This window comes from Saccoglossus kowalevskii, chromosome 21, assembly GCF_978046115.1.
Source record: "Saccoglossus kowalevskii chromosome 21, keSacKowa6.1, whole genome shotgun sequence".
Taxonomy (NCBI): domain Eukaryota; kingdom Metazoa; phylum Hemichordata; class Enteropneusta; family Harrimaniidae; genus Saccoglossus; species Saccoglossus kowalevskii.
This window is the reverse complement of record NC_140661.1, coordinates 18699838-18727766: the sequence shown is the minus strand read 5'-3', so window position 1 is coordinate 18727766 and position 27929 is coordinate 18699838. Positions and strand designations below refer to the sequence as shown.

General features: G+C 35.3%; 2 protein-coding genes across 2 annotated transcripts in view; one reads left to right on the top strand and one right to left on the bottom strand.

Moving 5' to 3' along the window:
• The window catches only part of LOC102804167 (FAST kinase domain-containing protein 3, mitochondrial-like), a 34302-nt gene extending 12408 nt beyond the window's left edge, over window positions 1-21894 (top strand). Inside the window, exon 10 of the mRNA XM_085495308.1 lies at window positions 20726-21894. The gene's annotated coding sequence lies outside the window, so the exon portion shown is untranslated. The remainder of the gene's footprint in view (window positions 1-20725) is intronic.
• Window positions 232-27929, bottom strand: LOC100366750 (uncharacterized). The gene is made up of 10 exons (XM_085495307.1): window positions 27692-27929; window positions 17292-17508; window positions 14731-16793; window positions 14426-14538; window positions 13352-13410; window positions 8326-8483; window positions 7541-7703; window positions 7310-7365; window positions 6593-6713; window positions 232-3326 (listed from the first exon to the last, which is right to left on the bottom strand). Exons 1-10 carry the CDS (start codon window positions 27888-27890, stop codon window positions 2933-2935), a joined length of 3543 nt encoding a protein of 1180 aa, XP_085351433.1. The 5' UTR covers window positions 27891-27929; the 3' UTR covers window positions 232-2932.

Here is a 27929-nt window from a genome sequence, read left to right as displayed (position 1 = left end):
GGAAATCACACAAGACGACTGTAGTATTTATTGTTCACAGTTGACTTTTGTATTATACGGAACATAGCCAGACCTGCATACAAACTTTGGGGGACACACAGTAGGTTCGGATAACCGAACATTTCGGATAATCGACGTTCTACTGTACATGTAAAGTTCATCACATAGATTAAAATCTTAGGTATAATCTTGACTATAAATAGACAATATGCCCATGTATGGACATGTTACTGATTTATAAAATGTCTTTATTCTGAATAAATTATTGCATAATTTAAAAATATTCACAAAATAACAACAACAAATATTTTAATGAATATTAACCTTTGGCACATGTACAACTAGAATAAAATATTAATGACAAATCCCGAAAACATCACAGAAATATCATCTGCTAAAATATAGAATTTGTAAAAAGATGTACATTTGATCAATCATAGCTCCATTATAAGTGACCTCATTTTGAGTATTTAATACAAAATGTATCTCGTAAAATTTTTAATACTGTTGAATAATAAAAAACAAACATGTGAAAGATAGGTAAGATTTCTTTGAAAACTTTCATGAAAGTTGGCCTCAAAGGTCATTTATAACAGATTATTGAGACAATTATAATAAATTTTGTCTGAATTTGTGCGACGTTCAGGAAAATAATATAGCAAACCATCTGTGTTCAATGATTTCCGTTGTCCAAATGTTGGTGATGCTTTGACTTTATAGGCTGCTACTATAGATAAAAATGGCCGCCAACATCTCATTGAGAGTGAGAGAGCCGTGAGACTTGTTTCTTCCCTTCATTCTTTCTGATTATTGCATTTATTGTTTCACTAGTCTACATAACCATGGTATTTAGAGCAATGAATGTGATGACGGAAGAGAATATTTAAAGGAGAATAACAAGTCATGTAACTGAAGTCATATGACTCTCATATCCTCAAAGAGATCTTGACGGCCATTTGAGTTTTATATTTTATATTTGAAACATGGGTAAATATTTCACATAGTTCCAAACCCCTCTAAGAATGAACTCACAGTGCAATTTTAAAACACTTGTTAGCCTAGGCAGCAAATTTTGTTCCTGCTCAAATTTGGGTAATTTTGTACTGAACATACAAAATGTAAAATGTGTTAGGTTAATTCAAAAAATTTTTAATTTTCACAACATATTATGCTGAAAATAGCAGACTATAAATGGAACTGTTTTGTGGATACTGCCAGAAGTTGACGTTCAATTTATTTTTGATAACACAAATCACCATCTCTGACATGATATTATAATATTAATATGTCATTAAGCAAGAAAATATGAAACAATAGCAGTATAAGTCATAAATAAGAATTTCATCGAATCACAGAAATCATACTAAAGCATAATATAAATTCATCCCATAAATCATGGCAGTTCTGTGTAATAAATACAGGTAAAGCAGTATAATAAATTTTCTATATTACCATATAATGTAATATAAATCCTGACAATCTGATTGGTCCATGCAAGCACATTGACTTTTTAATATCACGGCTCACTATCACATAGTATACCAATATATCAAGATGTTGGTGATTTTAAAAAATAATTCTTGAATTATTATTATTGAGAAATATATGAACTTAAATATTTTTTTTGGAAGTTTCAAATGTCTTTTCAAATTCCCCCAACCTTAACTTCTCCGCACACAGAAATTTGGCAAGGTTTGTGAAAAGGTCACAGTTTGAATTGACTCAAAAAAATTATGTTACCAGCATATCCTTGATGTGTAGTAATTTTCACTTGTTTCTCACCGAAGGCTTGAGTCAAATAAAAAATACTACACTTGTTTAATAAATCTGATATTGTTAAGTTACATGGTACTAAATATACCTTGTTACTAAGAGTATAATTTAAATATACCATGATATTAGAGTGGAGTCTAAATATACCATGATATAAGAGTGTAATCTAAATATACCATGATATTAGTGTGTAATCTAAATATACCTTGTTACTAAGAGTAGAATATAGATTTACAATGATATAGAGTATAATCTAAATATACCATGATATTAGAGTATAATTTAAATATACCATGATATACAACAATATTAAGGAGTAACATCTGAATATTGGATTATAGTAAAAAGATAAAAGTGGATCAATTTTCTCGTTGCATAATTAATTACAGAAGATGTCTTGAACTGAAGTCTAAAATCTACTTGATTTTAACATTGTTGTTAAATTTTGCAAAAATGAAGTTAATATTATGGAGAAATAAAATATTACATTAACAAATTAACTACTGTAACATTGAATACACTCTGTTTTTCTGGTTCAATGTTTTAAAGTTGAGGATTTTCTGTTTTTTTTGGTTAAATGGTCAAATTGGTCAAAATCTTATGTCAAATTGTAGGTTGGCGACATAGACCACTTTCCTAAAAGTAATGAAACTGGGGGTGCTGTTGTTATAGTGAGAAAAACAAACATATCAGTCTGCTTATATTCGATAAAAAACAATTTTATCTTTGTAACATCAACGTTTACGTTACACACCCCATATCCAGCATGCACGCACATGTGAAATGCCATATCTTCAACTTCCAGGGAAACTGGTCTATACGTGTAGGGTGAAAAAATTATACATTTTGATAGGTGTGGGGGGGGGGGGGTACTTTTCGTTGATTTATTGATTATGTACGTTAGTTTTAGAAGAACAAAAAAGAACTATTTTTTAAGCAATTGCTTTGAATGAAACTGTAACAAAATGCTGTTTCATGTTACCATGGAAATATAGCTCTATGGTTGTACATAATGTGATGTGGCCTCTATGTCGGGCACAAATGACAGGGCATACAGAGAGAAATTAAGTTTTGTATTTCTGGTTGAACTGAATAAATAACATCAGATCAGTTAGCTTTGTGATTTTAAAATCATTTACATTCAGTCGATATGAGGCAATTACAAATGAATATCGGGTACCTCATCTCGCATCTCAAATTCACTGGGCTTAAAAGAACTCTGCTCAAAAGTGCTTATGCGCTGGTAGTCATGGTTATCTGCTGCCACATCTTGTTCTTCATCTTCGTCATCAGTAGGATAATAGTTTTCTCCATCATAATCATCCACATTTTCTCTCTCTTTATCATCAGTATTTTCTGTTTGCTCTTTGTCTTCTGTTTTTTGTTGGGAGCTGTTGTTTTCAATAACAACTGCTTTGATGTCTGTTTGGGTCTCGTTTTCTATAGTGGGTTTATTTTCATTCAGCTCTGTCTCACGAATATCATCAGCTAGTCCTCCGTTGAAAGTTGAATCTCCTTCATAAAGGTTCAATTCATAAAAGTCGACATTTTTACTAGAAAATAAATGTAGATGAAAATAAAAAATGATTCAACTATTACTATTGTTACCACGGGTTTGCAATATAAAGGCATAAAATTAATTTTTTTCATTATTTTGATCCCAGCAATAAGTCGGTGTGAAATTACTCCAAGATTGTGCCTTGACCAATCAGAGAGCAGCTTTTTTTTTTCAGATGTTTTGATTCGACTGCAATACTGAGTCAAACTTACCTTTGTGATACCAAATGTGAGTAAAACACATAGTGATGCGTCATGTGATGCATCATGTGATGTGTCATGTGATGTGTCATGTGATGTGTCATATATTTATGAAAATGGCATGCAAATAGGGGATTTCCTGTTCACTGCAAAATCTTGTGTAATAAGTAAAAAGAAACAGTTTTGATGTTTGCAGCAAAAATTTGATTTTTATTGTTGAATAGCAAAATTCCTACCTTTCATTAAGGATTATAGAATTGAGAGATATCTATACTTCATCAGTTCAGAAATGTGCATGTGTAACCCTTTGAGTGCCAGATAATTTTCCCGCCAAAATTCAGTACAAATATTTTCAAATTTTGTAGAATTTTCACATTTTGTAAAATTCTCACGAAATTTCATCATCATTTTGGATCATACAGACAGTTTTAGTTATTAGTCCCCGTTCGGACGCAGACTTATGTTTTGCCCTGTGTGCGTCCATCCGTCCGTGCGTCCGTGATCACCTGTATCTCGAACATGCATTGACCGATTAAGTTCAAACTTCACTCATACATCACACATTATATGGGACATATGCACATGCATTTTTTTCATGATCCGATTAACGATAGCCGAATAGCGGCCATTTTAAGGCCGAAAATGCATCAAAATCGCACATTTTCACCATTCCGGACCCGGATCTCAGTTATGCATGGACGGATTTTGTTCAAATTTGGTACATACATTAAACATAATAGGACCTTGATGCACGTCATTTTTTTTTTTGGATCGGGTTCGAAATGGCCGACTGGCGACCATTTTGTTTTAAAGAATTCAGTTCTGGATCCGTATCTGAGACATGCTTGGATTGATCGAGTTCAAACTTCACACACACAAGGTACATCATGTCACAAATATGTATGTGCATTTGTTTCATGATCTCATTAACGATAGCCAAATGGCGGCCGCTTGAAGGCCGAAAATGCATTGAAATCGCACATTTTCACCATTCCGGACCCGGATCTCAGTTATGCATGGACGGATTTCATTCAAATTTGATACATACATTAAACATAATAGGACCTTGATGCACGTTATTTTTTTTTTCGGATCAAGTTCGAAATAGCCGACTGGCGGCCATTTTGTTTTAAAGAATTCAGTTCTGGATCCGTATCCGAGACATGTCTGGATTGATCAAGTTCAAACTTCACACACACACAAGGTACATCATGTCACAAATATGTATGTGCATTTGTTTCATGATCTCATTAACGATAGCCAAATGGGGGCCGCTTTAAAGCCGAAAATGCATTGAAATTGCACATTTTCACCATTCCGGACCCGTATCTCAGTTATGCATGGATGGATTTTGTTCAAATTTGGTACATACATTAAACATAATAGGACCTTGATGCACGTCTTTTTTTGGGGGGATCAAGTTCGAAATGGCCGACTGGCGGCCATTTTGTTAAAGAATTCAGTTCTGGATCCGTATCCAAGACATGTCTGGATTGATCAAGTTCAAACTTCACACACACATGGTACATCATGTCACAAATAGATATGTGCATTTGTTTCATGATCTGCTTAACAATAGCGGAATGATGGCCATTTTAAGGCCGAAAATGCATCAAAATCACGTATTTTCACAATTCCAGAACCGGATCTCAGTCATGCATGGATGGATTTTGTTCAGATTTAGCATAATGTGTTGTACATATGCAGGTGCATTTCGGTCATGATCTGCTTTGAATGTATATGTCACTCAAATATGAACGGAACGGGGACGTGTCATTGACAATGACTTGTTTCTTTTAGTTTTTGATCAAAAAGTTTTGTCATTTTTATCAACATTTCATGTGAGAAGAAGCAGACTACATGAAATCATTTTGTAGATGGAGCCAAAAGTTTACAATGATGCTCCATCATCATGTCTTATGAGTTAACACCATTTACATACATGTATAACCAAAATTCGGGAAATTCAGTCTGCGATAATCTCTTTCGGACCAAAATTAGGGAAATTCAGTCTGCGATAATCTCTTTCTGACCTAAATTAGGGAAATTCAGTCTGCGATAATCTCTTTCTGACCTAAATTAGGGAAATTCAGTCTGCGATAATCTCTTTCTGACCTAAATTAGGGAAATTCAGTCTGCAATAATCTCTTTCTGACCTAAATTAGGGAAATTCAGTCTGCGATAATCTCTTTCTGACCTAAATTAGGGAAATTCAGTCTGCGATAATCTCTTTCTGACCTAAATTAGGGAAATTCAGTCTGCGATAATCTCTTTCTGACCTAAATTAGGGAAATTCAGTCTGCGATAATCTCTTTCTGACCTAAATTAGGGAAATTCAGTCTGCGATAATCTCTTTCTGACCTAAGTTAGGGAAATTCAGTCTGCGATAATCTCTTTCTGACCTAAGTTAGGGAAATTCAGTCTGCGATAATCTCTTTCTGACCTAAATTAGGGAAATTCAGTCTGCGATAATCTCTTTCTGAGATTATTGCAGAAATCTTTGTGACCTGTAATATCTATAACATGTGACCGAATAATTATGCATAAATATAAGTGGTCACCAATAGGATATGGTCAACATTCTTAAAGAAAGCGAGAGGGGGCAGGGGTGTAGTAACCATAAACATGTAATGCTGTGTGGAAAAATAATTTTGTTTAAACCATTACATTACTTGGGGTTTGTAACTACGGTGGCATGATACCAAGATCCCGTTACAATCTCACTCTCGCTTAAGCGTTCCAACTCAGAAAAATGCGAATACGCATGCCCGAGGTAACTAGGATACTGGGATGTCTAGGTGGATCAAAATAGCTGCTCACGATATGACGGATTACGATAACTATAATTTCTGTACATTTTCGATGTATTACATTTTTTCACTATGAATGTGGTAATACATGTTTTATTGTTTTATTACAAACCGCCTATGTCATGTCAGAAGGTAGTAGCATCAGTCTCGCTATCTACGAGATGAGACTTGAATGGGATCTTGGTATGATGTCACTATGCAGTACTATGTGCTTTGCAAACCCCAAGTAATGTACCTCTGTTTAAACTTACTTTTTCTTTTCCTTATCTTCTACTCGATGACTCTTTATGATCAAAACCAGCATGATGAATAAAATGATTACACCTGCTAAGACACCAGCAACTATTCCGATAATGTCACGCTGGGTTAAACCTGTAATTAAGAATACAATTTCATTAATATATATTAATATTCAAACTCATTAGCATATTTAATAATCAAACTAATTAGCATATTTAATATTAAAACTCATTACCATATTTAATATTCAATTCATTAGCATATTTAATATTAAAACTCATTACCATATTTAATATTCAAACTCATTACCATATTTAATATTCAAATACATCAGCACATTTAATATTAAAATGCATTACCATATTTATTATTCAACTCATTAGCATATTTAATATTCAAATACATTGGCATATTTAATATTAAAACTCATTATCATATTTAATATTCAAATACATTAGCATATTTAAATTCAACACATTGGCATATTTAATATTCAAACACATTTGCATATATAGATATTCAAACTAATTAGCATATTTAATATTCAAACTCATTAGCATAGATATTCAAACTCAGTATAGATATTCAAATTCATTAGTATATATATTCAAACTCATTAGCACATTTAATATTCAATAACATTAGCATATTTAATATTCAATAACATTAGCATAGATATTCAAACTCATTAGCACAGTGAATAATAATATTTTCAACGTTATTGTTACCTGGATTTTTTGATTCTTTGATTTGACATCTATTTCCAGAATATAATTCAGGGCATCTAGGGAGAGACAATATTATCATTATCCTCAGTAATATAAAGTGTCACAACTGAGCTAGTTCACAAAAAATGGATTTATCTATCCCCCCCCCCCCCCCCCGCCATTTGTGTAAGTTTTTCAATCCAAAATTAACTTTATATCCAAAATTCTGAAAGTATTGAAAGTATATCTTACAAGCATTCTATGACATCTGGTTGCCTGGCAACACAAACACCAGAATTTAAACAATACATCATATTGTTTTCGCAGGTAGATGTGCAGACTCCGTTGACGATCTCACAAACCATGTCCTCGGGACATGGGAATATTGTACACACATCGATCTCAACAAATTCACCTGAAATATGTACACAAGTAAAGTGTTAGTTTAATTTTGAATAAAATCTGTTGTGGTTGAGAAATTATGTACACTTGCTTTAAAATTAACAAACAAAATTACTGGAAAATGATAAAATAAGCAAAAAGGGGCACCGTAATGTTGGCGTGGGAAATTATGCCAAGATTCTATAGAAATATTTCCCCCATACATGTGTACATGTATAGATATCGTCACAAAATATGACAATAGACCATTTCCGTTAATTGGGAAATCCGAACCTTATACAAGAAATCAAATGTAAAAACAGGACAAACAAAAGTCATAGCATCGTCGTGGTGGCTTCAAAACACACATCATTGAGATTTGACAACACAAAAATAGTTTCATGTTCTATACAAATTTAACAATGGTCAATTTTGATGAAGTAAGATATCTCAAGGCAATATTCATTTAAAACATTTAATAATCCAATCAGTTTTTTTTCAGTCAGCAACTTTCACACTATATGCAAGATCATACAATGAACAAAACATAAAAATTAAAATACAAAAATTAAATTGCCTAACTTTATATGACATTTATTTTTAGATTTCTTAATGTCTAATGAAAGATGACATATAATGTAATAATATCCACTGACCGGTTTTATCTTCCACCAGGACCTTATCAATTGTAGACTCAGCTATTGTGCCGTTATTTTCTACAAATGATTTGAATATTCTGACTGCTGCGGCTCTCTCTGACTGTGACAGTGGCTCCTTGTAGACAATTTCCACTTCTGATTTCACACTTCCCTTGCTATGAAAATACAATGTGAATATGGATATGACTGGCAGTTTACAATCTCCATATGAATGCATGTGGGGTGATTACAATCATATGAATATAAGTGTGGCAGCTTACACTCCGTATGAATACAAGTGTGGCAGTTTACACTCCATATGAATACAAGTGTGGCAGTTTACAATCTCCATATGAATACAAGTGTGGCAGTTTACACTCGCCATATGAATACAAGTGTGGCAGTTTACAATCTACATATGAATACAAGTGTGGCAGTTTACAATCTACATATGAATACAAGTGTGGCAGTTTACAATCTCCATATGAATACAGGTGTGGGAGTTTACACTCTTCATATGAATACAAGTGTGGCAGTTTACAATCTACATATGAATACAAGTGTGGCAGTTTACAATCTCCATATGAATACAAGTGTGGCAGTTTAAACTCTTCATATGAATACAAGTGTGGCAGTTTACAATCTCCATATGAATACAAGTGTGGCAGTTGAAATTTCTCCATATGAATACAAGTGTGGCAGTTGATAATCTCCATATGAATACAAGTGTGGCAGTTGACAATCTCCATATGAATACAAGTGTGGCAGTTTACAATCTCCATATGAATACAAGTGTGGCAGTTTACAATCTCCACATGAATACAAGTGTGGCAGTTTACAGTCTCCACATGAATAAAAGTGTGGCAGTTTACAATCTCCACATGAATACAAGTGTGGCAGTTTATACTCTTCATATTAATACAAGTGTGGCAGTTGACAATCTCCACATGAATACAAGTGTGGCAGTTTACAATCTCCATATGAATACAAGTGTGGCAGTTTACAATCTCCATATGAATACAAGTGTGGCAGTTTACAATCTCCATATGAATACAGGTGTGGGAGTTTACACTCTTCATATGAATACAAGTGTGGCAGTTTACAATCTACATATGAATACAAGTGTGGCAGTTTACAATCTCCATATGAATACAAGTGTGGCAGTTTAAACTCTTCATATGAATACAAGTGTGGCAGTTTACAATCTCCATATGAATACAAGTGTGGCAGTTGAAATTTCTCCATATGAATACAAGTGTGGCAGTTGATAATCTCCATATGAATACAAGTGTGGCAGTTGACAATCTCCATATGAATACAAGTGTGGCAGTTTACAATCTCCATATGAATACAAGTGTGGCAGTTTACAATCTCCACATGAATACAAGTGTGGCAGTTTACAGTCTCCACATGAATAAAAGTGTGGCAGTTTACAATCTCCACATGAATACAAGTGTGGCAGTTTATACTCTTCATATTAATACAAGTGTGGCAGTTGACAATCTCCACATGAATACAAGTGTGGCAGTTTACAATCTCCATATGAATACAAGTGTGGCAGTTGACAATCTCCACATGAATACAAGTGTGGCAGTTTACAATCTCCATATGAATACAAGTGTGGCAGTTTACAATCTCCATATGAATACAAGTGTGGCAGTTTACAATCTCCATATGAATGCATGTGGGGTGATTACAATCATATGAATATAAGTGTGGCAGCTTACACTCCGTATGAATACAAGTGTGGCAGTTTACACTCCATATGAATACAAGTGTGGCAGTTTACAATCTCCATATGAATACAAGTGTGGCAGTTTACACTCGCCATATGAATACAAGTGTGGCAGTTTACAATCTACATATGAATACAAGTGTGGCAGTTTACAATCTACATATGAATACAAGTGTGGCAGTTTACAATCTCCATATGAATACAGGTGTGGGAGTTTACACTCTTCATATGAATACAAGTGTGGCAGTTTACAATCTACATATGAATACAAGTGTGGCAGTTTACAATCTCCATATGAATACAAGTGTGGCAGTTTAAACTCTTCATATGAATACAAGTGTGGCAGTTTACAATCTCCATATGAATACAAGTGTGGCAGTTGAAATTTCTCCATATGAATACAAGTGTGGCAGTTGATAATCTCCATATGAATACAAGTGTGGCAGTTGACAATCTCCATATGAATACAAGTGTGGCAGTTTACAATCTCCATATGAATACAAGTGTGGCAGTTTACAATCTCCACATGAATACAAGTGTGGCAGTTTACAGTCTCCACATGAATAAAAATGTGGCAGTTTACAATCTCCACATGAATACAAGTGTGGCAGTTTATACTCTTCATATTAATACAAGTGTGGCAGTTGACAATCTCCACATGAATACAAGTGTGGCAGTTTACAATCTCCATATGAATACAAGTGTGGCAGTTTACAATCTCCATATGAATACAAGTGTGGCAGTTTACAATCTCCATATGAATACAGGTGTGGGAGTTTACACTCTTCATATGAATACAAGTGTGGCAGTTTACAATCTACATATGAATACAAGTGTGGCAGTTTACAATCTCCATATGAATACAAGTGTGGCAGTTTAAACTCTTCATATGAATACAAGTGTGGCAGTTTACAATCTCCATATGAATACAAGTGTGGCAGTTGAAATTTCTCCATATGAATACAAGTGTGGCAGTTGATAATCTCCATATGAATACAAGTGTGGCAGTTGACAATCTCCATATGAATACAAGTGTGGCAGTTTACAATCTCCATATGAATACAAATGTGGCAGTTTACAATCTCCACATGAATACAAGTGTGGCAGTTTACAGTCTCCACATGAATAAAAGTGTGGCAGTTTACAATCTCCACATGAATACAAGTGTGGCAGTTTATACTCTTCATATTAATACAAGTGTGGCAGTTGACAATCTCCACATGAATACAAGTGTGGCAGTTTACAATCTCCATATGAATACAAGTGTGGCAGTTGACAATCTCCACATGAATACAAGTGTGGCAGTTTACAATCTCCATATGAATACAAGTGTGGCAGTTTACAATCTCCATATGAATACAAGTGTGGCAGTTTACAATCTCCATATGAATGCATGTGGGGTGATTACAGTCATATGAATACAAGTGTGGCAGTTTACAATCTCCATATGAATACAAGTGTGGCAGTTTACACTCTCCACATGAATACATACAAGTGTACCAGTTTACAATCTCCATGTGAATACAAGTGTGGCAGTTTACATTCTACATATGAATACAAGTGTGGAAGTTTAGAATCTCCATATGAATAAAAGTGTGGCAGTTTACAATCTCCAAATGAATACAAGTGTGGGAGTTTACACTCTTCATATGAATACAAGTGTGGCAGTTGACAATCTCCATATGAATACAAGTGTGGCAGTTTACAATCTCCATATGAATACAAGTGTGGCAGTTTACACTCTCCATATGAATACAAGTGTGGCAGTTTACAATCTACATATGAATACAAGTGTGGCAGTTTGCACTCTCCACATGAATACATACAAGTGTACCAGTTTACAATCTCCATGTGAATACAAGTGTGGCAGTTTACATTCTACATATGAATACAAGTGTGGCAGTTTAGAATCTCCATATGAATAAAAGTGTGGCAGTTTACAATCTCCAAATGAATACAAGTGTGGGAGTTTACACTCTTCATATGAATACAAGTGTGGCAGTTGACAATCTCCATATGAATACAAGTGTGGCAGTTTACAATCTCCATATGAATACAAGTGTGGCAGTTTACACTCTCCATATGAATACAAGTGTGGCAGTTTACAATCTACATATGAATACAAGTGTGGCAGTTTAGAATCTCCATATGAATAAAAGTGTGGCAGTTTACAATCTCCAAATGAATACAAGTGTGGGAGTTTACACTTTTCATATGAATACAAGTGTGGCAGTTTACAATCTACATATGAATACAAGTGTGGCAGTTTACAATCTACATATGAATACAAGTGTGGCAGTTTACACTCTTCATATGAGTACAAGTGTGGCAGTTTACAATCTACATATGAATACAAGTGTGGCAGTTTACACTCTTCATATGAATACAAGTGTGGCAGTTTACAATCTCCATATGAATACAAGTGTGGCAGTTTACACTCTCCATATGAATACAAGTGTGGCAGTTTACAATCTACATATGAATACAAGTGTGGCAGTTTAGAATCTCCATATGAATAAAAGTGTGGCAGTTTACAATCTCCAAATGAATACAAGTGTGGGAGTTTACACTCTTCATATGAATACAAGTGTGGCAGTTTACAATCTACATATGAATACAAGTGTGGCAGTTTACAATCTACATATGAATACAAGTGTGGCAGTTTACACTCTTCATATGAGTACAAGTGTGGCAGTTTACAATCTACATATGAATACAAGTGTGGCAGTTTACACTCTTCATATGAATACAAGTGTGGCAGTTTACACTCTTCATATGAATACAAGTGTGGCAGTTGACACTCTTCATATGAATACAAGTGTGGCAGTTGACACTCTTCATATGAATACAAGTGTGGCAGTTTACACTCTTCATATGAATACAAGTGTGGCAGTTTACACTCTTCATATAAATACAAGTGTGGCAGTTTACACTCTTCATATGAATACAAGTGTGGCAGTTTACACTCTTCAAATGAATACAAGTGTGCCAGTTTACACTCTTCATATAAATACAAGTGTGGCAGTTTACACTCTTCATATGAATACAAGTGTGGCAGTTTACACTCTTCATATGAATACAAGTGTGCCAGTTTACACTCTTCATATAAATACAAGTGTGGCAGTTTACACTCTTCATATGAATACAAGTGTGGCAGTTTACACTCTTCATATGAATACAAGTGTGGCAGTTGACAATCTCCATATGAATACAAGTGTGGCAGTTGACAATCTCCATATGAATACAAGCTAGGTCCTTGCTGAGATAAACAGTACAAATGTATACAGTTTGCTTTGTATAAATACATACCTGAAGCCTCGTATATTTATGTTTTGATAATTGTTGTTGCTTTTATACAGCTTGTGGAACTATTAAAGACAAACAAATTATTCATGTTATCTGTATAATATCAGAGGTACATTACTTGGGGTTTGTAACTACGGTGACATGATACCAAGATCCCGTTACAATCTCGCTTTCGCATAAGCGTTCCAACTCAGAAAAATGCGAATACGCACACCCGAGGTAACTAGGATACTGGGATGTCCAGGTGGATCAAAATAGCTGCCCACGATATGACGGATTACGAGAACTATATTTTCTGTACATTTTCGATGTATTACATTTTTCACTATGATAGTGGCAAGAAAAGTTTTATTTTTTCATTACAAACCTTGACCATTGATATATGTCATGTCAGAAGGTCGTAGCCCCAGTCTCGCTATCTACGAGAAGAGACTTGAATGGGATCTTGACATGATGTCACCATACAGTACTATGCGAGTTGCAAACCCCAAGTAATGTACCTCTGACAATATACATATTCATTAACAAATATTAGTTCAGTGGGATGTTCACAACTCCCTGGATAGCTCCCTATGATACATGTAACTGTTTTGATTAAGTACCCTAACAAAATGTCCCTTCCAAGATTACTCCCATGAAATTGGAATGGATTGGATCACTCTTTTTTTGCTCTGGATGGTGACCCCCTTGTCTACTCTATAAAACGTCCTCCCATTTGGATTTACTTTTACATCAAACTGTCTCATCATATTCTACATAATCAATGTGATATTTGTTAATGGCCAATAACTATAATTAATAGAATGTGGTAGCTGGTAATCATAGTCTTTAATAATTTATAACGAGCTTTGCATAGTATCTTAATAAAGCATTTAACATTTAGTAAAATATTAAAACATCCAAATGGAACAATATGAACATCAGGATATTGAAAAAGAATGGTGTAAAAAGTGTATTCAGTTCATTTAATAGCTTATAATGTTTCACAGTGGTTTTATAATTATAATTCCCAACATTTTTCAAAATCTATAATGTGAATGTACCTTGTGTGCCCACAAAGAAAAGAAATTGGTGTACCTCATCTTTTATTTCTTTTTCTAGTGCCTTGTATTGATCACTTGTTTTATCCATGTAGTCATCATTCCAATCCAGTTGGGTCAGCGTAAATTTCAATCCAACAACATTTTTGCCTGTAAGAATGTTATTACAGAAAGAAGTTTGATCAGGGTATGAAATACATAATTTTTAAATTACACATGCAATATGTTGCCTTTATAACGATATCAGATATAAATAGATTGATTCACAGTCAAGGACAGTTTGGGAATATCTTTCATGAGAAATTCATAACAAAAGTCTTTGTATTCACTATTAGAACTTACTTGGAGGTTGGAGACTTGTTCGTGGAAGAGGCATAGTTGATTTTGATTTGCTTGTTAAAGCTAGTGATGGTGTCTGACTTGTTGAATTTAACAGTGGTCTCTCACTTGTTGAAGCTTGTGATGGTGTCTCAGTTGTTGAAGCTTGCGATGGTGTCTCACTTGTTGAAGCTTGCGATGGTGTCTCATTTGTTGAAGCTTGCGGTGGTGTCTCACTTGTTGAAGCTTGTGATGGTGTCTCACTTGTTGAAGCTTGCGATGGTGCCTCACTTGTTGAAGCTGGTGATGGTTTCTCACTTGTTGAAGCTTGCGATGGTGTCTCACTTGTTGAAGCTTGCGATGGTGTCTCACTTGTTGAAGCTTGCGATGGTTTCTCACTTGTTGAAGCTTGCAATGGTGTCTCACTTGTTGAAGCTTGCGATGGTTTCTCACTTGTTGAAACTTGCGATGGTGTCTCACTTGTTGAAGCTTGCGATGGTGTCTCACTTGTTGAAGCTTGCGGTGGTCTCTCACTTGTTGAAGCTTGCGGTGGTCTCTCACTTGTTGAAGCTTGTGATGGTGTCTCACTTGTTGAAGCTTGCGATGGTGCCTCACTTGTTGAAGCTTGCAATGGTGTCTCACTTGTTGAAGCTTGCGATGGTTTCTCACTTGTTGAAGCTTGCGATGGTGTCTCACTTGTTGAAGCTTGTGATGGTGTCTCACTTGTTGAAGCTTGCGATGGTGCCTCACTTGTTGAAGCTGGCGGTGATCTCTTACTTGTTGAAGCTTGTGATGGTGTCTCACTTGTTGAAGCTTGCGGTGGTGTCTCACTTGTAGAAGCTAACGGTGGTGTCTCACTTGTAGAAGCTAGTGGTGATGTCTTTGTTGTGGAAACTAGTGTTGGTGTTTCTGTTGTGGAAGTTGTTGTTGTTGCCACTTTAGTTGTAGAGTCTGTTGTTGGAGAAGTTGTTGTTGCCACTTTAGTTGTAGAGTCTGTTGTTGGAGAAGTTGTTGTTGTCACTGTAGTTGTAGAGTCTGTTGTTGGAGAAGTTGTTGTTGCCACTGCAGTTGTAGAGTCTGTTGTTGGAGAAGTTGTTGTTGCCACTGTAGTTGTAGAGTCTGTTGTTGGAGAAGTTGTTGTTGTCACTGCAGTTGTAGAGTCTGTTGTTGGAGAAGTTGTTGTTACCACTGTAGTTGTAGAGTCTGTTGTTGGAGAAGTTGTTGTTGTCACTGCAGTTGTAGAGTCTGTTGTTGGAGAAGTTGTTGTTGTCACTGTAGTTGTAGAGTCTGTTGTTGGAGAAGTTGTTGTTGCCACTGTAGTTGTAGAGTCTGTTGTTGGAGAAGTTGTTGTTGTCACTGTAGTTGTAGAGTCTGTTGTTGGAGAAGTTGTTGTTGCCACTGTAGTTGTAGAGTCTGTTGTTGGAGAAGTTGTTGTTGCCACTGCAGTTGTAGAGTTTGTTGTTGGAGAAGTTGTTCTTGATTCTGCAGTTGAAGAAGTTGTTGTTGTTGGTTCTGCAGTTTTAGAGACTGTTGTTGGAGAAGTTGTTGTTGTCACTGTAGTTGTAGAGTTTGTTGTTGGAGAAGTTGTTCTTGATTCTGCAGTTGAAGAAGTTGTTGTTGTTGGTTCTGCAGTTTTAGAGACTGTTGTTTGTTCTGTAGTTGGTGAAGTTGTTGTGGGTTCTGTAGTTGGTGAAGTTGTTGTTTTTTCTGTAGTTTGAAAAGTTGTTGTTGGTTTTGTAGTTGAAGAAGTTGTTGTTTGTTCTGTAGTTGAAGAAGTTGTTGTTTGTTCTGTAGTTGGAGAAGTTGTTGTTTGTTCTGTAGTTGAAGAAAATGTTGTTGGCTTTGTAGTTGAAGAAGTTGTTGGTTCTGCAGTTTTAGAGACTGTTGTTTGTTCTGTAGTTATGGAAGATGTTTTGTCTGTCTCATATGTTGTTTGATCTTCAGTCATGATATATGAAATGTCTGTAAAACTTGTTGGGTTATCAGATGTGAAACCAAATGTGTAATTTGTATTCAAGGCTTCAATTTGTTCTGATGTAATATTCCAGTAGTTTCCTCCTGTGTTCCATTCGTTTACAACCACAGCTCTGTTGAAACAAAAAGAGCAGTGTATCCACCAGATGTGTTTTGATAAATGCACAGGAATGAAATTGCATGATTATATATATCTGTATATCTGCATCCTGACCATCATTTCATTGTGTCTCATTTTACATTAATTATTATCGGCCTTAATAATAAAATATCATCATCATAACACCTAAGAGAGATGAGGTCTGGTTCAAACTATCAAGGTTGCATGTATTTTACATAATGTTGTCTCAGAAATGTTATTTTCAGCAGCAGAAGCTACTAAGTGTCTGACAAATAATTTTATTCTCATTATTACAGTTTAATTATTTAGGATAATAATCAAGTTTACTAAATCTACCACAAATATCATTGTATATTTTACAAAAATTGCAAAATTTGCCAAAATATTGTTTCCATGGAATTAAAGCAGGATTGATACTCTAAATGTTATAATGTACAAGAGATTAATTGCATCTGATTTGCCATGTTACATCAGTAGAATGAGACGTTACCTGAACACAATGGTCTCCATGGCAATCTCTGACTGCCAGGTGACTGATACCTCACTCATCTTGGGCTTTCCAGGAGAATTCGCAATTGCTGAATTGATTCCCCCACTACAATTTAATAAAGTCAGATTGCCATCAATGAAGCTACCAATGACTCCTGTGCCATTAGTATAATATGCTTGTATGTAGAACCCTTCAAACCATTCACCGTTAAGAGTAACTACAGATGGAAGGAAAGATAGTTTTAGCAAAGAATAAAAACAATTTCAATTATGTCTCTTATTTAGTTGCTCGGACACTGACCCCTGATAGGAGATTATAACCTGCCAGAACTGCTCGGACATTGACCCCTGATAGGAGATTATAACCTGCCAGAACTGGTAACCATTAATTGACCATAACTGGAAACCAATAATAGACCAGAACTAGTAACCAATATTAGAACAGAACTGGTAATCAATAATGGGCCAGAACTGGTAACCTATAATGGGCCAGAACTGGTAACCAATAATAGACCAGAACTAGTAACCAATAATAGAACAGAACTGGTAATCAATAATGGGCCAGAACTGGTAATCAATAATGGGCCAGAACTGGTTATCAATAATGGGCCAGAACTGGTAACCAATAATAGACCAGAACTAGTAACCAATAATAGAACAGAACTGGTAATCAATAATGGGCCAGAACTGGTAACCTATAATGGGCCAGAACTGGTAATCAATAATGGGCCAGAACTGGTTATCAATAATGGGCCAGAACTGGTTATCAATAATGGGCCAGAACTGGTAACCTATAATGGGCCAGAACTGGTAACCTATAATGGGCCAGAACTGGTAATCAATAATGGGCCAGAACTGGTAATCAATAATGGGCCAGAACTGGTAATCATTAATGGGCCAGAACTGGTAACCTATAATGGGCCAGAACTGGTAATCAATAATGGGCCAGAACTGGTAATCAATAATGGGCCAAAACTGGTAATCAATAATAGACCAGAACTGGTACCCTATAATGGGCCAGAACTGGTTATCAATAATGGGCCAGAACTGGTTATCAATAATGGGCCAGAACTGGTTATCAATAATGGGCCAGAACTGGTTATCAATAATGGGCCAGAACTGGTTATCAATAATGGGCCAGAACTGGTAACCAATAATGGGCCAGAACTGATAATCAATAATAGACCAGAACTGGTAACCTATAATGGGCCAGAACTGGTTATCAATAATGGGCCAGAACTGGTAATCAATAATGGGCCAGAACTGGTAATCAATAATGGGCCAGAACTGGTAATCAATAATGGGCCAGAACTGGTAACCTATAATGGGCCAGAACTGGTAACCTATAATGGGCCAGAACTGGTAATCAATAATGGGCCAGAACTGGTAATCTATAATAGAACAGAACTGGTAATCAATAATGGGCCAGAACTGGTAACCTATAATGGGCCAGAACTGGTAATCAATAATGGGCCAGAACTGGTAACCAATAATAGAACAGAACTGGTAATCAATAATGGGCCAGAACTGGTAACCTATAATGGGCCAGAACTGGTAATCAATAATGGGCCAGAACTGGTAATCTATAATAGAACAGAACTGGTAATCAATAATGGGCCAGAACTGGTAACCTATAATGGGCCAGAACTGGTAATCAATAATGGGCCAGAACTGGTAACCAATAATAGAACAGAACTGGTAATCAATAATGGGCCAGAACTGGTAACCTATAATGGGCCAGAACTGGTAATCAATAATGGGCCAGAACTGGTTATCAATAATGGGCCAGAACTGGTAATCAATAATGGGCCAGAACTGGTAATCAATAATGGGCCAGAACTGGTAATCAATAATGGGCCAGAACTGGTAACCTATAATGGGCCAGAACTGGTAACCTATAATGGGCCAGAACTGGTAATCAATAATGGGCCAGAACTGGTAATCTATAATAGAACAGAACTGGTAATCAATAATGGGCCAGAACTGGTAACCTATAATGGGCCAGAACTGGTAATCAATAATGGGCCAGAACTGGTAACCAATAATAGAACAGAACTGGTAATCAATAATGGGCCAGAACTGGTAACCTATAATGGGCCAGAACTGGTAATCAATAATGGGCCAGAACTGGTAATCTATAATAGAACAGAACTGGTAATCAATAATGGGCCAGAACTGGTAACCTATAATGGGCCAGAACTGGTAATCAATAATGGGCCAGAACTGGTAACCAATAATAGAACAGAACTGGTAATCAATAATGGGCCAGAACTGGTAACCTATAATGGGCCAGAACTGGTAATCAATAATGGGCCAGAACTGGTAATCAATAATGGGCCAGAACTGGTAACCTATAATAGAACAGAACTGGTAATCAATAATGGGCCAGAACTGGTAACCTATAATGGGCCAGAACTGGTAATCAATAATGGGCCAGAACTGGTTACCAATAATGGGCCAGAACTGGTAACCTATAATGGGCCAGAACTGGTTATCAATAATGGGCCAGAACTGGTAACCAATAATAGAACAGAACTGGTTATCAATAATGGGCCAGAACTGGTTACCAATAATGGGCCAGAACTGGTAACCTATAATGGGCCAGAACTGGTAATCAATAATGGGCCAGAACTGGTTATCAATAATGGGCCAGAACTGGTTATCAATAATGGGCCAGAACTGGTAACCAATAATGGGCCAGAACTGGTAATCAATAATGGGCCAGAACTGGTAACCAATAATGGGCCAGAACTGGTAACCAACAATGGGCCAGAACTGGTAACTAACAATGGGCCAGAACTGGTAATCAATAATGGGCCAGAACTGGTAACCAATAATAGAATAGAACTGGTTATCAATAATGGGCCAGAACTGGTTACCAATAATAGAACAGAACTCGTTATCAATAATGGGCCAGAACTGGTTACCAATAATGGGCCAGAACTGGTAACCAATAATGGGCCAGAACTGGTAACCAATAATGGGCCAGAACTGGTAACCAACAATGGGCCAGAACTGGTAACCAATAATGGGCTAGAACTGGTAACCAATAATGGGCCAGAACTGGTAACCAACAATGGGCCAGAACTGGTAACTAACAATGGGCCAGAACTGGTAACTAACAATGGAGTAGAACTCATGGTTTGTAATCAATAATAGCCATTGGTGGTAAAAGTGGGATATTTTGTTGTAAACAAGTCTTAACATAAATCGCCACTATTAACTGGCAAGGCTTTAGCGGAAGCCCAGTATAAAATAAGTTAGGGTGTGTCCCACAATTTATTTATACACTCTGTTGTGACTTCAAGTGGAAACAGTTTCTGACATTGATTTATTCGCATTCCTTCTCATATTATTTAGTGCATTTTATAACTCATTGTGGTGAAAATTCTTCTCTAGTTATTAATGCAGTTTGACTTGATTGTTTCATTGCAGGTTATGGATTGCTTTATTACGGTGTTTATTGCGGTGAACTAGTACATATAGTCTGATGTGTACAGTCAAGAAATACAAGACATTCTTGTTCTTTTTGTGAAAAGACTGAGACATGAATAATAAATATAAATGTCTTGCAGGAAAAAATAATGAATTTGGTAAAATTTAACTAGCCATATTCGTACCAATTCTCCGTAGTTAAAGTGTCAAACTTGACGTAAGACCAAAAAAAAAATTGTTTTGTTGCCCTTAGTGACTGACTGAAAAATGTGGTTTGTTTTTTTTAAAAGGCCCAAAACTCATCATTTTAAGCAGTAAAAAAGTGTTTCCTCTAAAAATTAACAATCCCGGACTGTTGTTGATCCCCAGGGGTCCCGGGGGGGGGGGGATAAGTGGTGACTTTGAACTTTGGGTTGATCTGCATTTAAATACAAAAGACTGAAAGAAACACTTACAATATCGGCATTTGTTTACACGATACTATTTCTCCTTTGATATTTTAAAGAGCGTTGGTTGTCGCGCAGCGCATGCTTGAATTATGCTGAAAAAACATTGTATTTTATACCTGTTGTATACTTTGTATGAGACCCATATCAAACATCATATGATAATCACCATTATTTTAAGGTTAGAACTATATTTTTGGATGATGTGTGTGTTTGTAGTATACATTTACTAGATGTTAAGTTTACACATGTTGTGAGAGAAATATTCGGAGCTTGTAGAAAACCATGTAGTTACTGCTATGATGCGTTTGCTTTGGCTAAAAAACAGTGTGCTTCTAATAGGGCTGATTATTTTAAGGAAATTAAAAAATTAAAAAAAAATTAAAAACATTAAATCCCCAAAATTGAAGTTGTGTCAGCTTATTGTCTGCTAGGGAGATATGTCTTCATAAAATCAAATGTACGGTATATGACTGTATAGTATGTTGTGGCCCCTGATTTCCTTTGTTTTTACAATTATTTTGTTTATAAAATGTGAATTTCATTTTACCATATTATTACAAATTCCATAACTAAGACATTTTTCAAGATCACTTTGTATGATTTTCTGTTGAATCAATGACGTGCCAGTGATGTGTCATATCTGGTTGGAGGGCACACTACAAGATTCACAATGTGGTCTTCAAATGTTTTTTTTTTTGAATAAAATATACATAATATAAATATTACCGGTAGTTGCTTTCAAAATTTATTTCAGTGGGCTGTGTTTTAAAAAAAAATGTCATTTTCGTCTCAATTGACAAATCTTTTGAGCTATTGGGGTAGTGATGCATCACCCGTCATGCCATGAATAACTTTTTCTTCAAAACTGTTGAACCGTTTGGCTTTTTCTTTTCGTGTCGAGCCAGCCAGCTACCTTGAAAAGTATATTAATGAGTAGTATGGCATGTGAAGCTGATCCACACGAATTCATGTAACTGTGATAATCACATCCATCATTTTTCGTAGTCCTTTCACTGACCCAAATTAACCCTCGTTTGAGTTTTGTAAACTTTAATGTAGTGTAGAATACTTTATTTTTGCTTGGAATTTATTTTTGCTGAAGGAATGATTCAGTAAAAATATAATCCAGCGAATATATTGTCATATTTCACATTTAAAGCGGGGGAGTCGTCACCTGCTCATGCGTCAGATAGCATGTCATTTTTTACAAACAAGAGTCTATCATGAGCCTTTGCGTTTTTAGTGTGCGTTGTTATCGTCGCTTGGGACTCAATTCCTGCGCATGCACAAGTGACTACCAGCCCGCTTTAACTCATTAAAAATCAGTAAAACTAAACTGCATGCAGAAACCCTAAAAGTCTTTTTAGTGGAAATTAATTCCAGCTAAAATAAAGTATTTTACTGTAATGCAAGTTGCTTGAACATATTTTTTGCATGTGTGTGATGCATGAATATTCAAACATTTTACTTTGTATATATTCATTTGGAATCACAAAAGTCGGTATTACTGATACATAAACTGAAAAAAACGTGTTGCTTATATATCCCTAATACATACCACATCGACCTGTACTGCCATATCTATGTAAACTATAAAACCTTAATTTGATACAAATTATATCATCAACATTTCTTATCTAGGATATGGGATCAACCATTTGAAATGATAGGGGTGGATGAACATTTTTTTGTACATGGTGTCTTATCTGTATATTTTCATTATATATATATTAATTTTTCTACAATAATTTGAGATCACCTACTCATACATGGAAATATCCATAATTTGTCAAAATTTTATTATGTCATACAGATCAAAACAAACATTTAATCGTTGACAAATTTAAGGGTCACAAAGATATTTCTCAAAAATGCTGGTTGTAAATTTTGTAATAGCGACCATTTTGCCACTTCTTATCATTGGTTGTTATGGTGACATCTCAAGTTTTTTTTACTCCTGTGTGCAAAACACACAATGGGAGTCTTTGCAGTTAGCCTGTCTGTATGTGTGTGTGTGTCTGTGTGTGTGTGTCCGTCTGTTCCACTGATATCTCAAAAACCATATGTTGGTTTTTGATGGAACTTGATGCTCTGGACTAATGGGCAGAATTGGTAAAGTTTCGATTTCAATCCATGCATATTAATTACCTAATTTGCATGTCGATTAGCTAATTTTTAGCTGTTCCAGGACTGTTCCACTTATATTTAAAGAACCACTCATTGTATTATGATGAAACTCAGTACAATGCTTGTTATAGGAAATTGCGCACCTAGTTTGAATTAATATCTGTGCATATTAATTACCTAATTTGCATAATAATTAACTAATTTTTAGCTGTTCCATGACTTTTCCACTGATATTTAAAGAATTACTTATTGTATTATGATGAAACTCAGTACAATGCTTGTTATGGGACATTGCACACCTAGTTTGAATTAATATCTGTGCATATTAATTACCTAATATGCATAATTATTAACTAATTTTTAGCTGTTCCATGACTTCCACTGATATTTAAAGAACTACTCATTGTATTATGATGAAACTCAGTACAATGCTTGTTATGGGACATTGCGCACCTAGTTTGAATTAATATCTGTGCATATTAATTAGCTAATTTGCATGATAATTAGCTAATTTTTAGCTGTTCCAAGACTGTTCCACTGATATTTAAAGAACCACTCATTGTATTATGATGAAACTCAGTACAATGCTTGTTATGGGACATTGCGCACCTAGTTTGAATTAATATCTGTGCATATTAATTACCTAATTTGCATAATAATTAACTAATTTTTAGCTTTTCCATGACTGTTCCACTGATATTTAAAGAACTACTCATTGTATTATGATGAAACTCGGTACAATGCTTGTTATGGGAAATTGCGCACCTAGTTTGAATTAATATCTGTGCATGTTAATTACCTAATTTGCATAATAATTAACTAATTTTTAGCTTTTCCATGACTGTTCCACTGATATTTAAAGAACCACTCATTGTATTATGATGAAACTCAGTACAATGCTTGTTATGGGACATTGCGCACCTAGTTTGAATTAATATCTGTGCATGTTAATTACCTAATTTGCATAATAATTAACTAATTTTTAGCTGTTCCAAGACTGTTCCATTGATATTTTAAGAACCCCTCATTGTATTATGATGAAACTCAGTACAATGCTTGTTATGGGAAATTGCGCACCTAGTTTGAATTAATATCTGTGCATATTAATTACCTAATTTGCATAATAATTAACTAATTTTTAGCTGTTCCAAGACTGTTCCATTGATATTTTAAGAACCCCTCATTGTATTATGATGAAACTCAGTACAATGCTTGTTATGGGACATTGCGCACCTAGTTTGAATTAATATCTGTGCATGTTAATTACCTAATTTGCATAATAATTAACTAATTTTAGCTGTTCCATGACTGTACCACTGATATTTGAAGAACCTCTCATTGTATTATGATGAAACTCAGTACAATGCTTGTTATGGGACATTGCGCACCTAGTTTGAATTAATATCTGTGCATATTAATTAGCTAATTTGCATGATAATTAGCTAATTTTTAGCTGTTCCAAGACTGTTCCACTGATATTTAAAGAACCACTCATTGTATTATGATGAAACTCAGTACAATGCTTGTTATGGGACATTGCGCACCTAGTTTGAATTAATATCTGTGCATATTAATTACCTAATTTGCATAATAATTAACTAATTTTTAGCTTTTCCATGACTGTTCCACTGATATTTAAAGAACTACTCATTGTATTATGATGAAACTCAGTACAATGCTTGTTATGGGAAATTGTGCACCTAGTTTGAATTAATATCTGTGCATGTTAATTACCTAATTTGCATAATAATTAACTAATTTTTAGCTGTTCCAAGACTGTTCCATTGATATTTTAAGAACCCCTCATTGTATTATGATGAAACTCAGTACAATGCTTGTTATAGGACATTGCGCACCTAGTTTGAATTAATATCTGTACATATTAATTACCTAATTTGCATAATAATTAACTAATTTTTAGCTGTTCCATGACTGTTCCACTGATATTTAAAGTACCCCTCATTGTATTATGATGAAACTCAGTACTATGCTTGTTATGGGAAATTGCACACCTAGTTTGAGTTAATATCTGTGCATATTAATTACCTAATTTGTATAATTAGTGCATTTTTTAATTTTCCGTTCATATTTCAAGTACTACATTACATGTCAATGAAGCTTTGTACATGGATGATTAACGACAATGCACAGATGTTTAGTTTTAGTTTAAATCTCTGCATATTAATTACCTAATTTGCATATTAATTTATAATTTTTTTACTTTTCCAGCAATATCACGGGTTTTAATCTCAAAAAATCAGATTTAAATTGACCTTGTGGTAGAGATGTTCTGGAATATATTAGACTGAAAACCACTAATGTAAAATCAATTGTATTTTGCCTAAGTATTATAAACTTAAATAATGTGAATCACATTGTTTTCATGTTGTACATCTCAAATTGTTTGGAAGGCTAATTATTTTTAATATGTCTCCAATACTCTGAGCGCACAATTACTGGGTATTTTTTGTTGTCTTCGGTTATTTAAAACCCATCTCATGTTTCTCGGCCAATCAGAATGCCCCAATTGTGTTTGTTTTCATAAATTGCCCTAAGACTTTATTACAGATCACGTGACATCAACGATGCAACACCAGGTTTTACTATACTAAGAAAAAACTTCAAAGGTTCCGATGGCAATGCAACTGGCGATGTGACAGCTACGCCGCCCATCGAACTATCTGGAGCAAGATGCCGGTCATTGACTTTTTGTGATGTAGGATTTTTGTGTGTTCGATCTTGAATATTCATAAGTCAATTATTATGCAAATCTTGCGTCTGAGGTTTACTTGCTACAATTTCAGTATGTACGTTGCGTGAGAATAATGACCTCAATTTCCGAAAGGTCAAATCTCACGCACAGGTGTACTGCATTCAGTTCAAGCATTGCGAATAAATGTTTTACAGTGTTTACATATTCATTTTGAGAATAGGAGATGGTTCCCATTTTCTGTTATATAGTGTGTGTGGAATTGATGACTTAACTCACTAAATACCTTTTTCCGAAATATATTTCTATAGATGGTTTTCGTGGTGGGTTTTAAGTAAAATAAAACCCTCGTACTCAGACTCTTTGGATATTAAATCTTCCCGCAATAAAATTTACAGTCTCAAATTGAGATTTTATATTTCAGAAAAGTCCTCGGGGCTCGTTGTCGCATACGGGCTTGATCATACACCTGATGCTCTGACAATTGTGTTATATGGAGATTTTTCTCAAAAAAGAAAGTTTGCACAATTTGCAAAACATCTAATGTTGTTCACTATTGATGTCTAGGCTTTTTTGTGACCGTATAACCAACTTGAACCAAGTCGCCAAATTTTAAGATTCGCGGATTTCCACAACGTCTTCTAACCCAACGTGGGCGGACTTGCACCTTATCAATAAGACTAGCGTTTCTTGACCGGGACGTAGAGGGACTGCGTCTTCACCTATTACGTCATTTGTTGTCACAGAAAGTTTTCTTTGCACGAAAGTTCTCGTTTTATGTAACAAGTGATCTGGAATTCATCCATGGCCAGAAAAAGAAAAATTAAATAGACCATTATAAAATCTGGGTAACATCGTATGTATAGTGCCGCAAACACAAGTTTCCAAAACACAGATATCTCAATCGTTGAATGTCGCTCGCTCGGTGTATCCGGTTTTAAGACCAGCTTTCTCTGTTACAACCACCTGTACATTCTGAGCATTTCTATCTATCAAAGTTCAATTCAACTTCAGAGAAAAACTGTTATTTTTTTTATTAAGATTTATTACTTATTGTTATTGCATGGAAACATAAAAATGGCGTACGCTAAAGTATGTCAAGTGACTCCTTAAATTATATTACCCCTTGACGTACAGAACAATGAACGTAAATGTCTACGCGTTGGTATTCAACGTAAAACGTGTGTAGAGTTGTACAGCCCACGATATACACAGTGATGGCGTCAGGCGTTGCTGTTATTCTACGAAAACCTACGGTACCTGCATAATTCAAATATCACACTTGTGAGTAATACAGAGCGACTGTTATACAACAATGCGTTGGCATCCGAGTGGTATTTGTTCGAGTTGAAAGTACCAACGACTTCCGCGTACAGTGTTTTCTATGCTGCGTTTTTTGCTGGTCTTTCTGGTTACGCGAGTTGCATTATTAGCTCAGCTCTCGTCTTCAACTTCAGCGTTTGTATACTTTGCCGAGAATCTATTGTGAATCGGCGCATCTTCAATTACATGTATACTAATTATTTCGGGGATGGTCGTAACTCGTTGATTCACGTGGGGGATTTATTTAATAAAGCTTTGCGTTTAGGTATGTCCGCATACAATTATTGATCGGGATTTCAGAAGAATAAGAAATACTGAAATGTCTAAAAAAAAATAACAATCATACGTTTTACTTACCTTCTATAGCATCCCCCTTTTCGTACCGTGATGTATTTGTCGTTAGGTTGTACGGTGAATCTTCCGACGACAGCGTTATCGATTCATTAAACGGACGCATTGTATCACAGTCAAAGTCACTGTCACTGGACACCACCGATGACAATAATAATGACAATAGAGTTAAAATGTGAACACAGTGACTTAAAAATAGCGGCATGGTGCAACTGTTAAAAAGTGAATGAAGGTGAGCCAACAC

Bases quoted from the DNA above. Each gene is read 5' to 3' on its own strand.
- LOC100366750 (XM_085495307.1), bottom strand. From the start codon at position 27,890: ATGCCGCTATTTTTAAGTCACTGTGTTCACATTTTAACTCTATTGTCA. The intron at 16,794-17,291 runs GTAACGTCTCAT...TTGTTTCAACAG, and splicing joins ATGGAGACCATTGTGTTCAG to AGCTGTGGTTGTAAACGAAT. The intron at 14,539-14,730 runs GTAAGTTCTAAT...ACATTCTTACAG, and splicing joins AACAAGTCTCCAACCTCCAA to GCAAAAATGTTGTTGGATTG.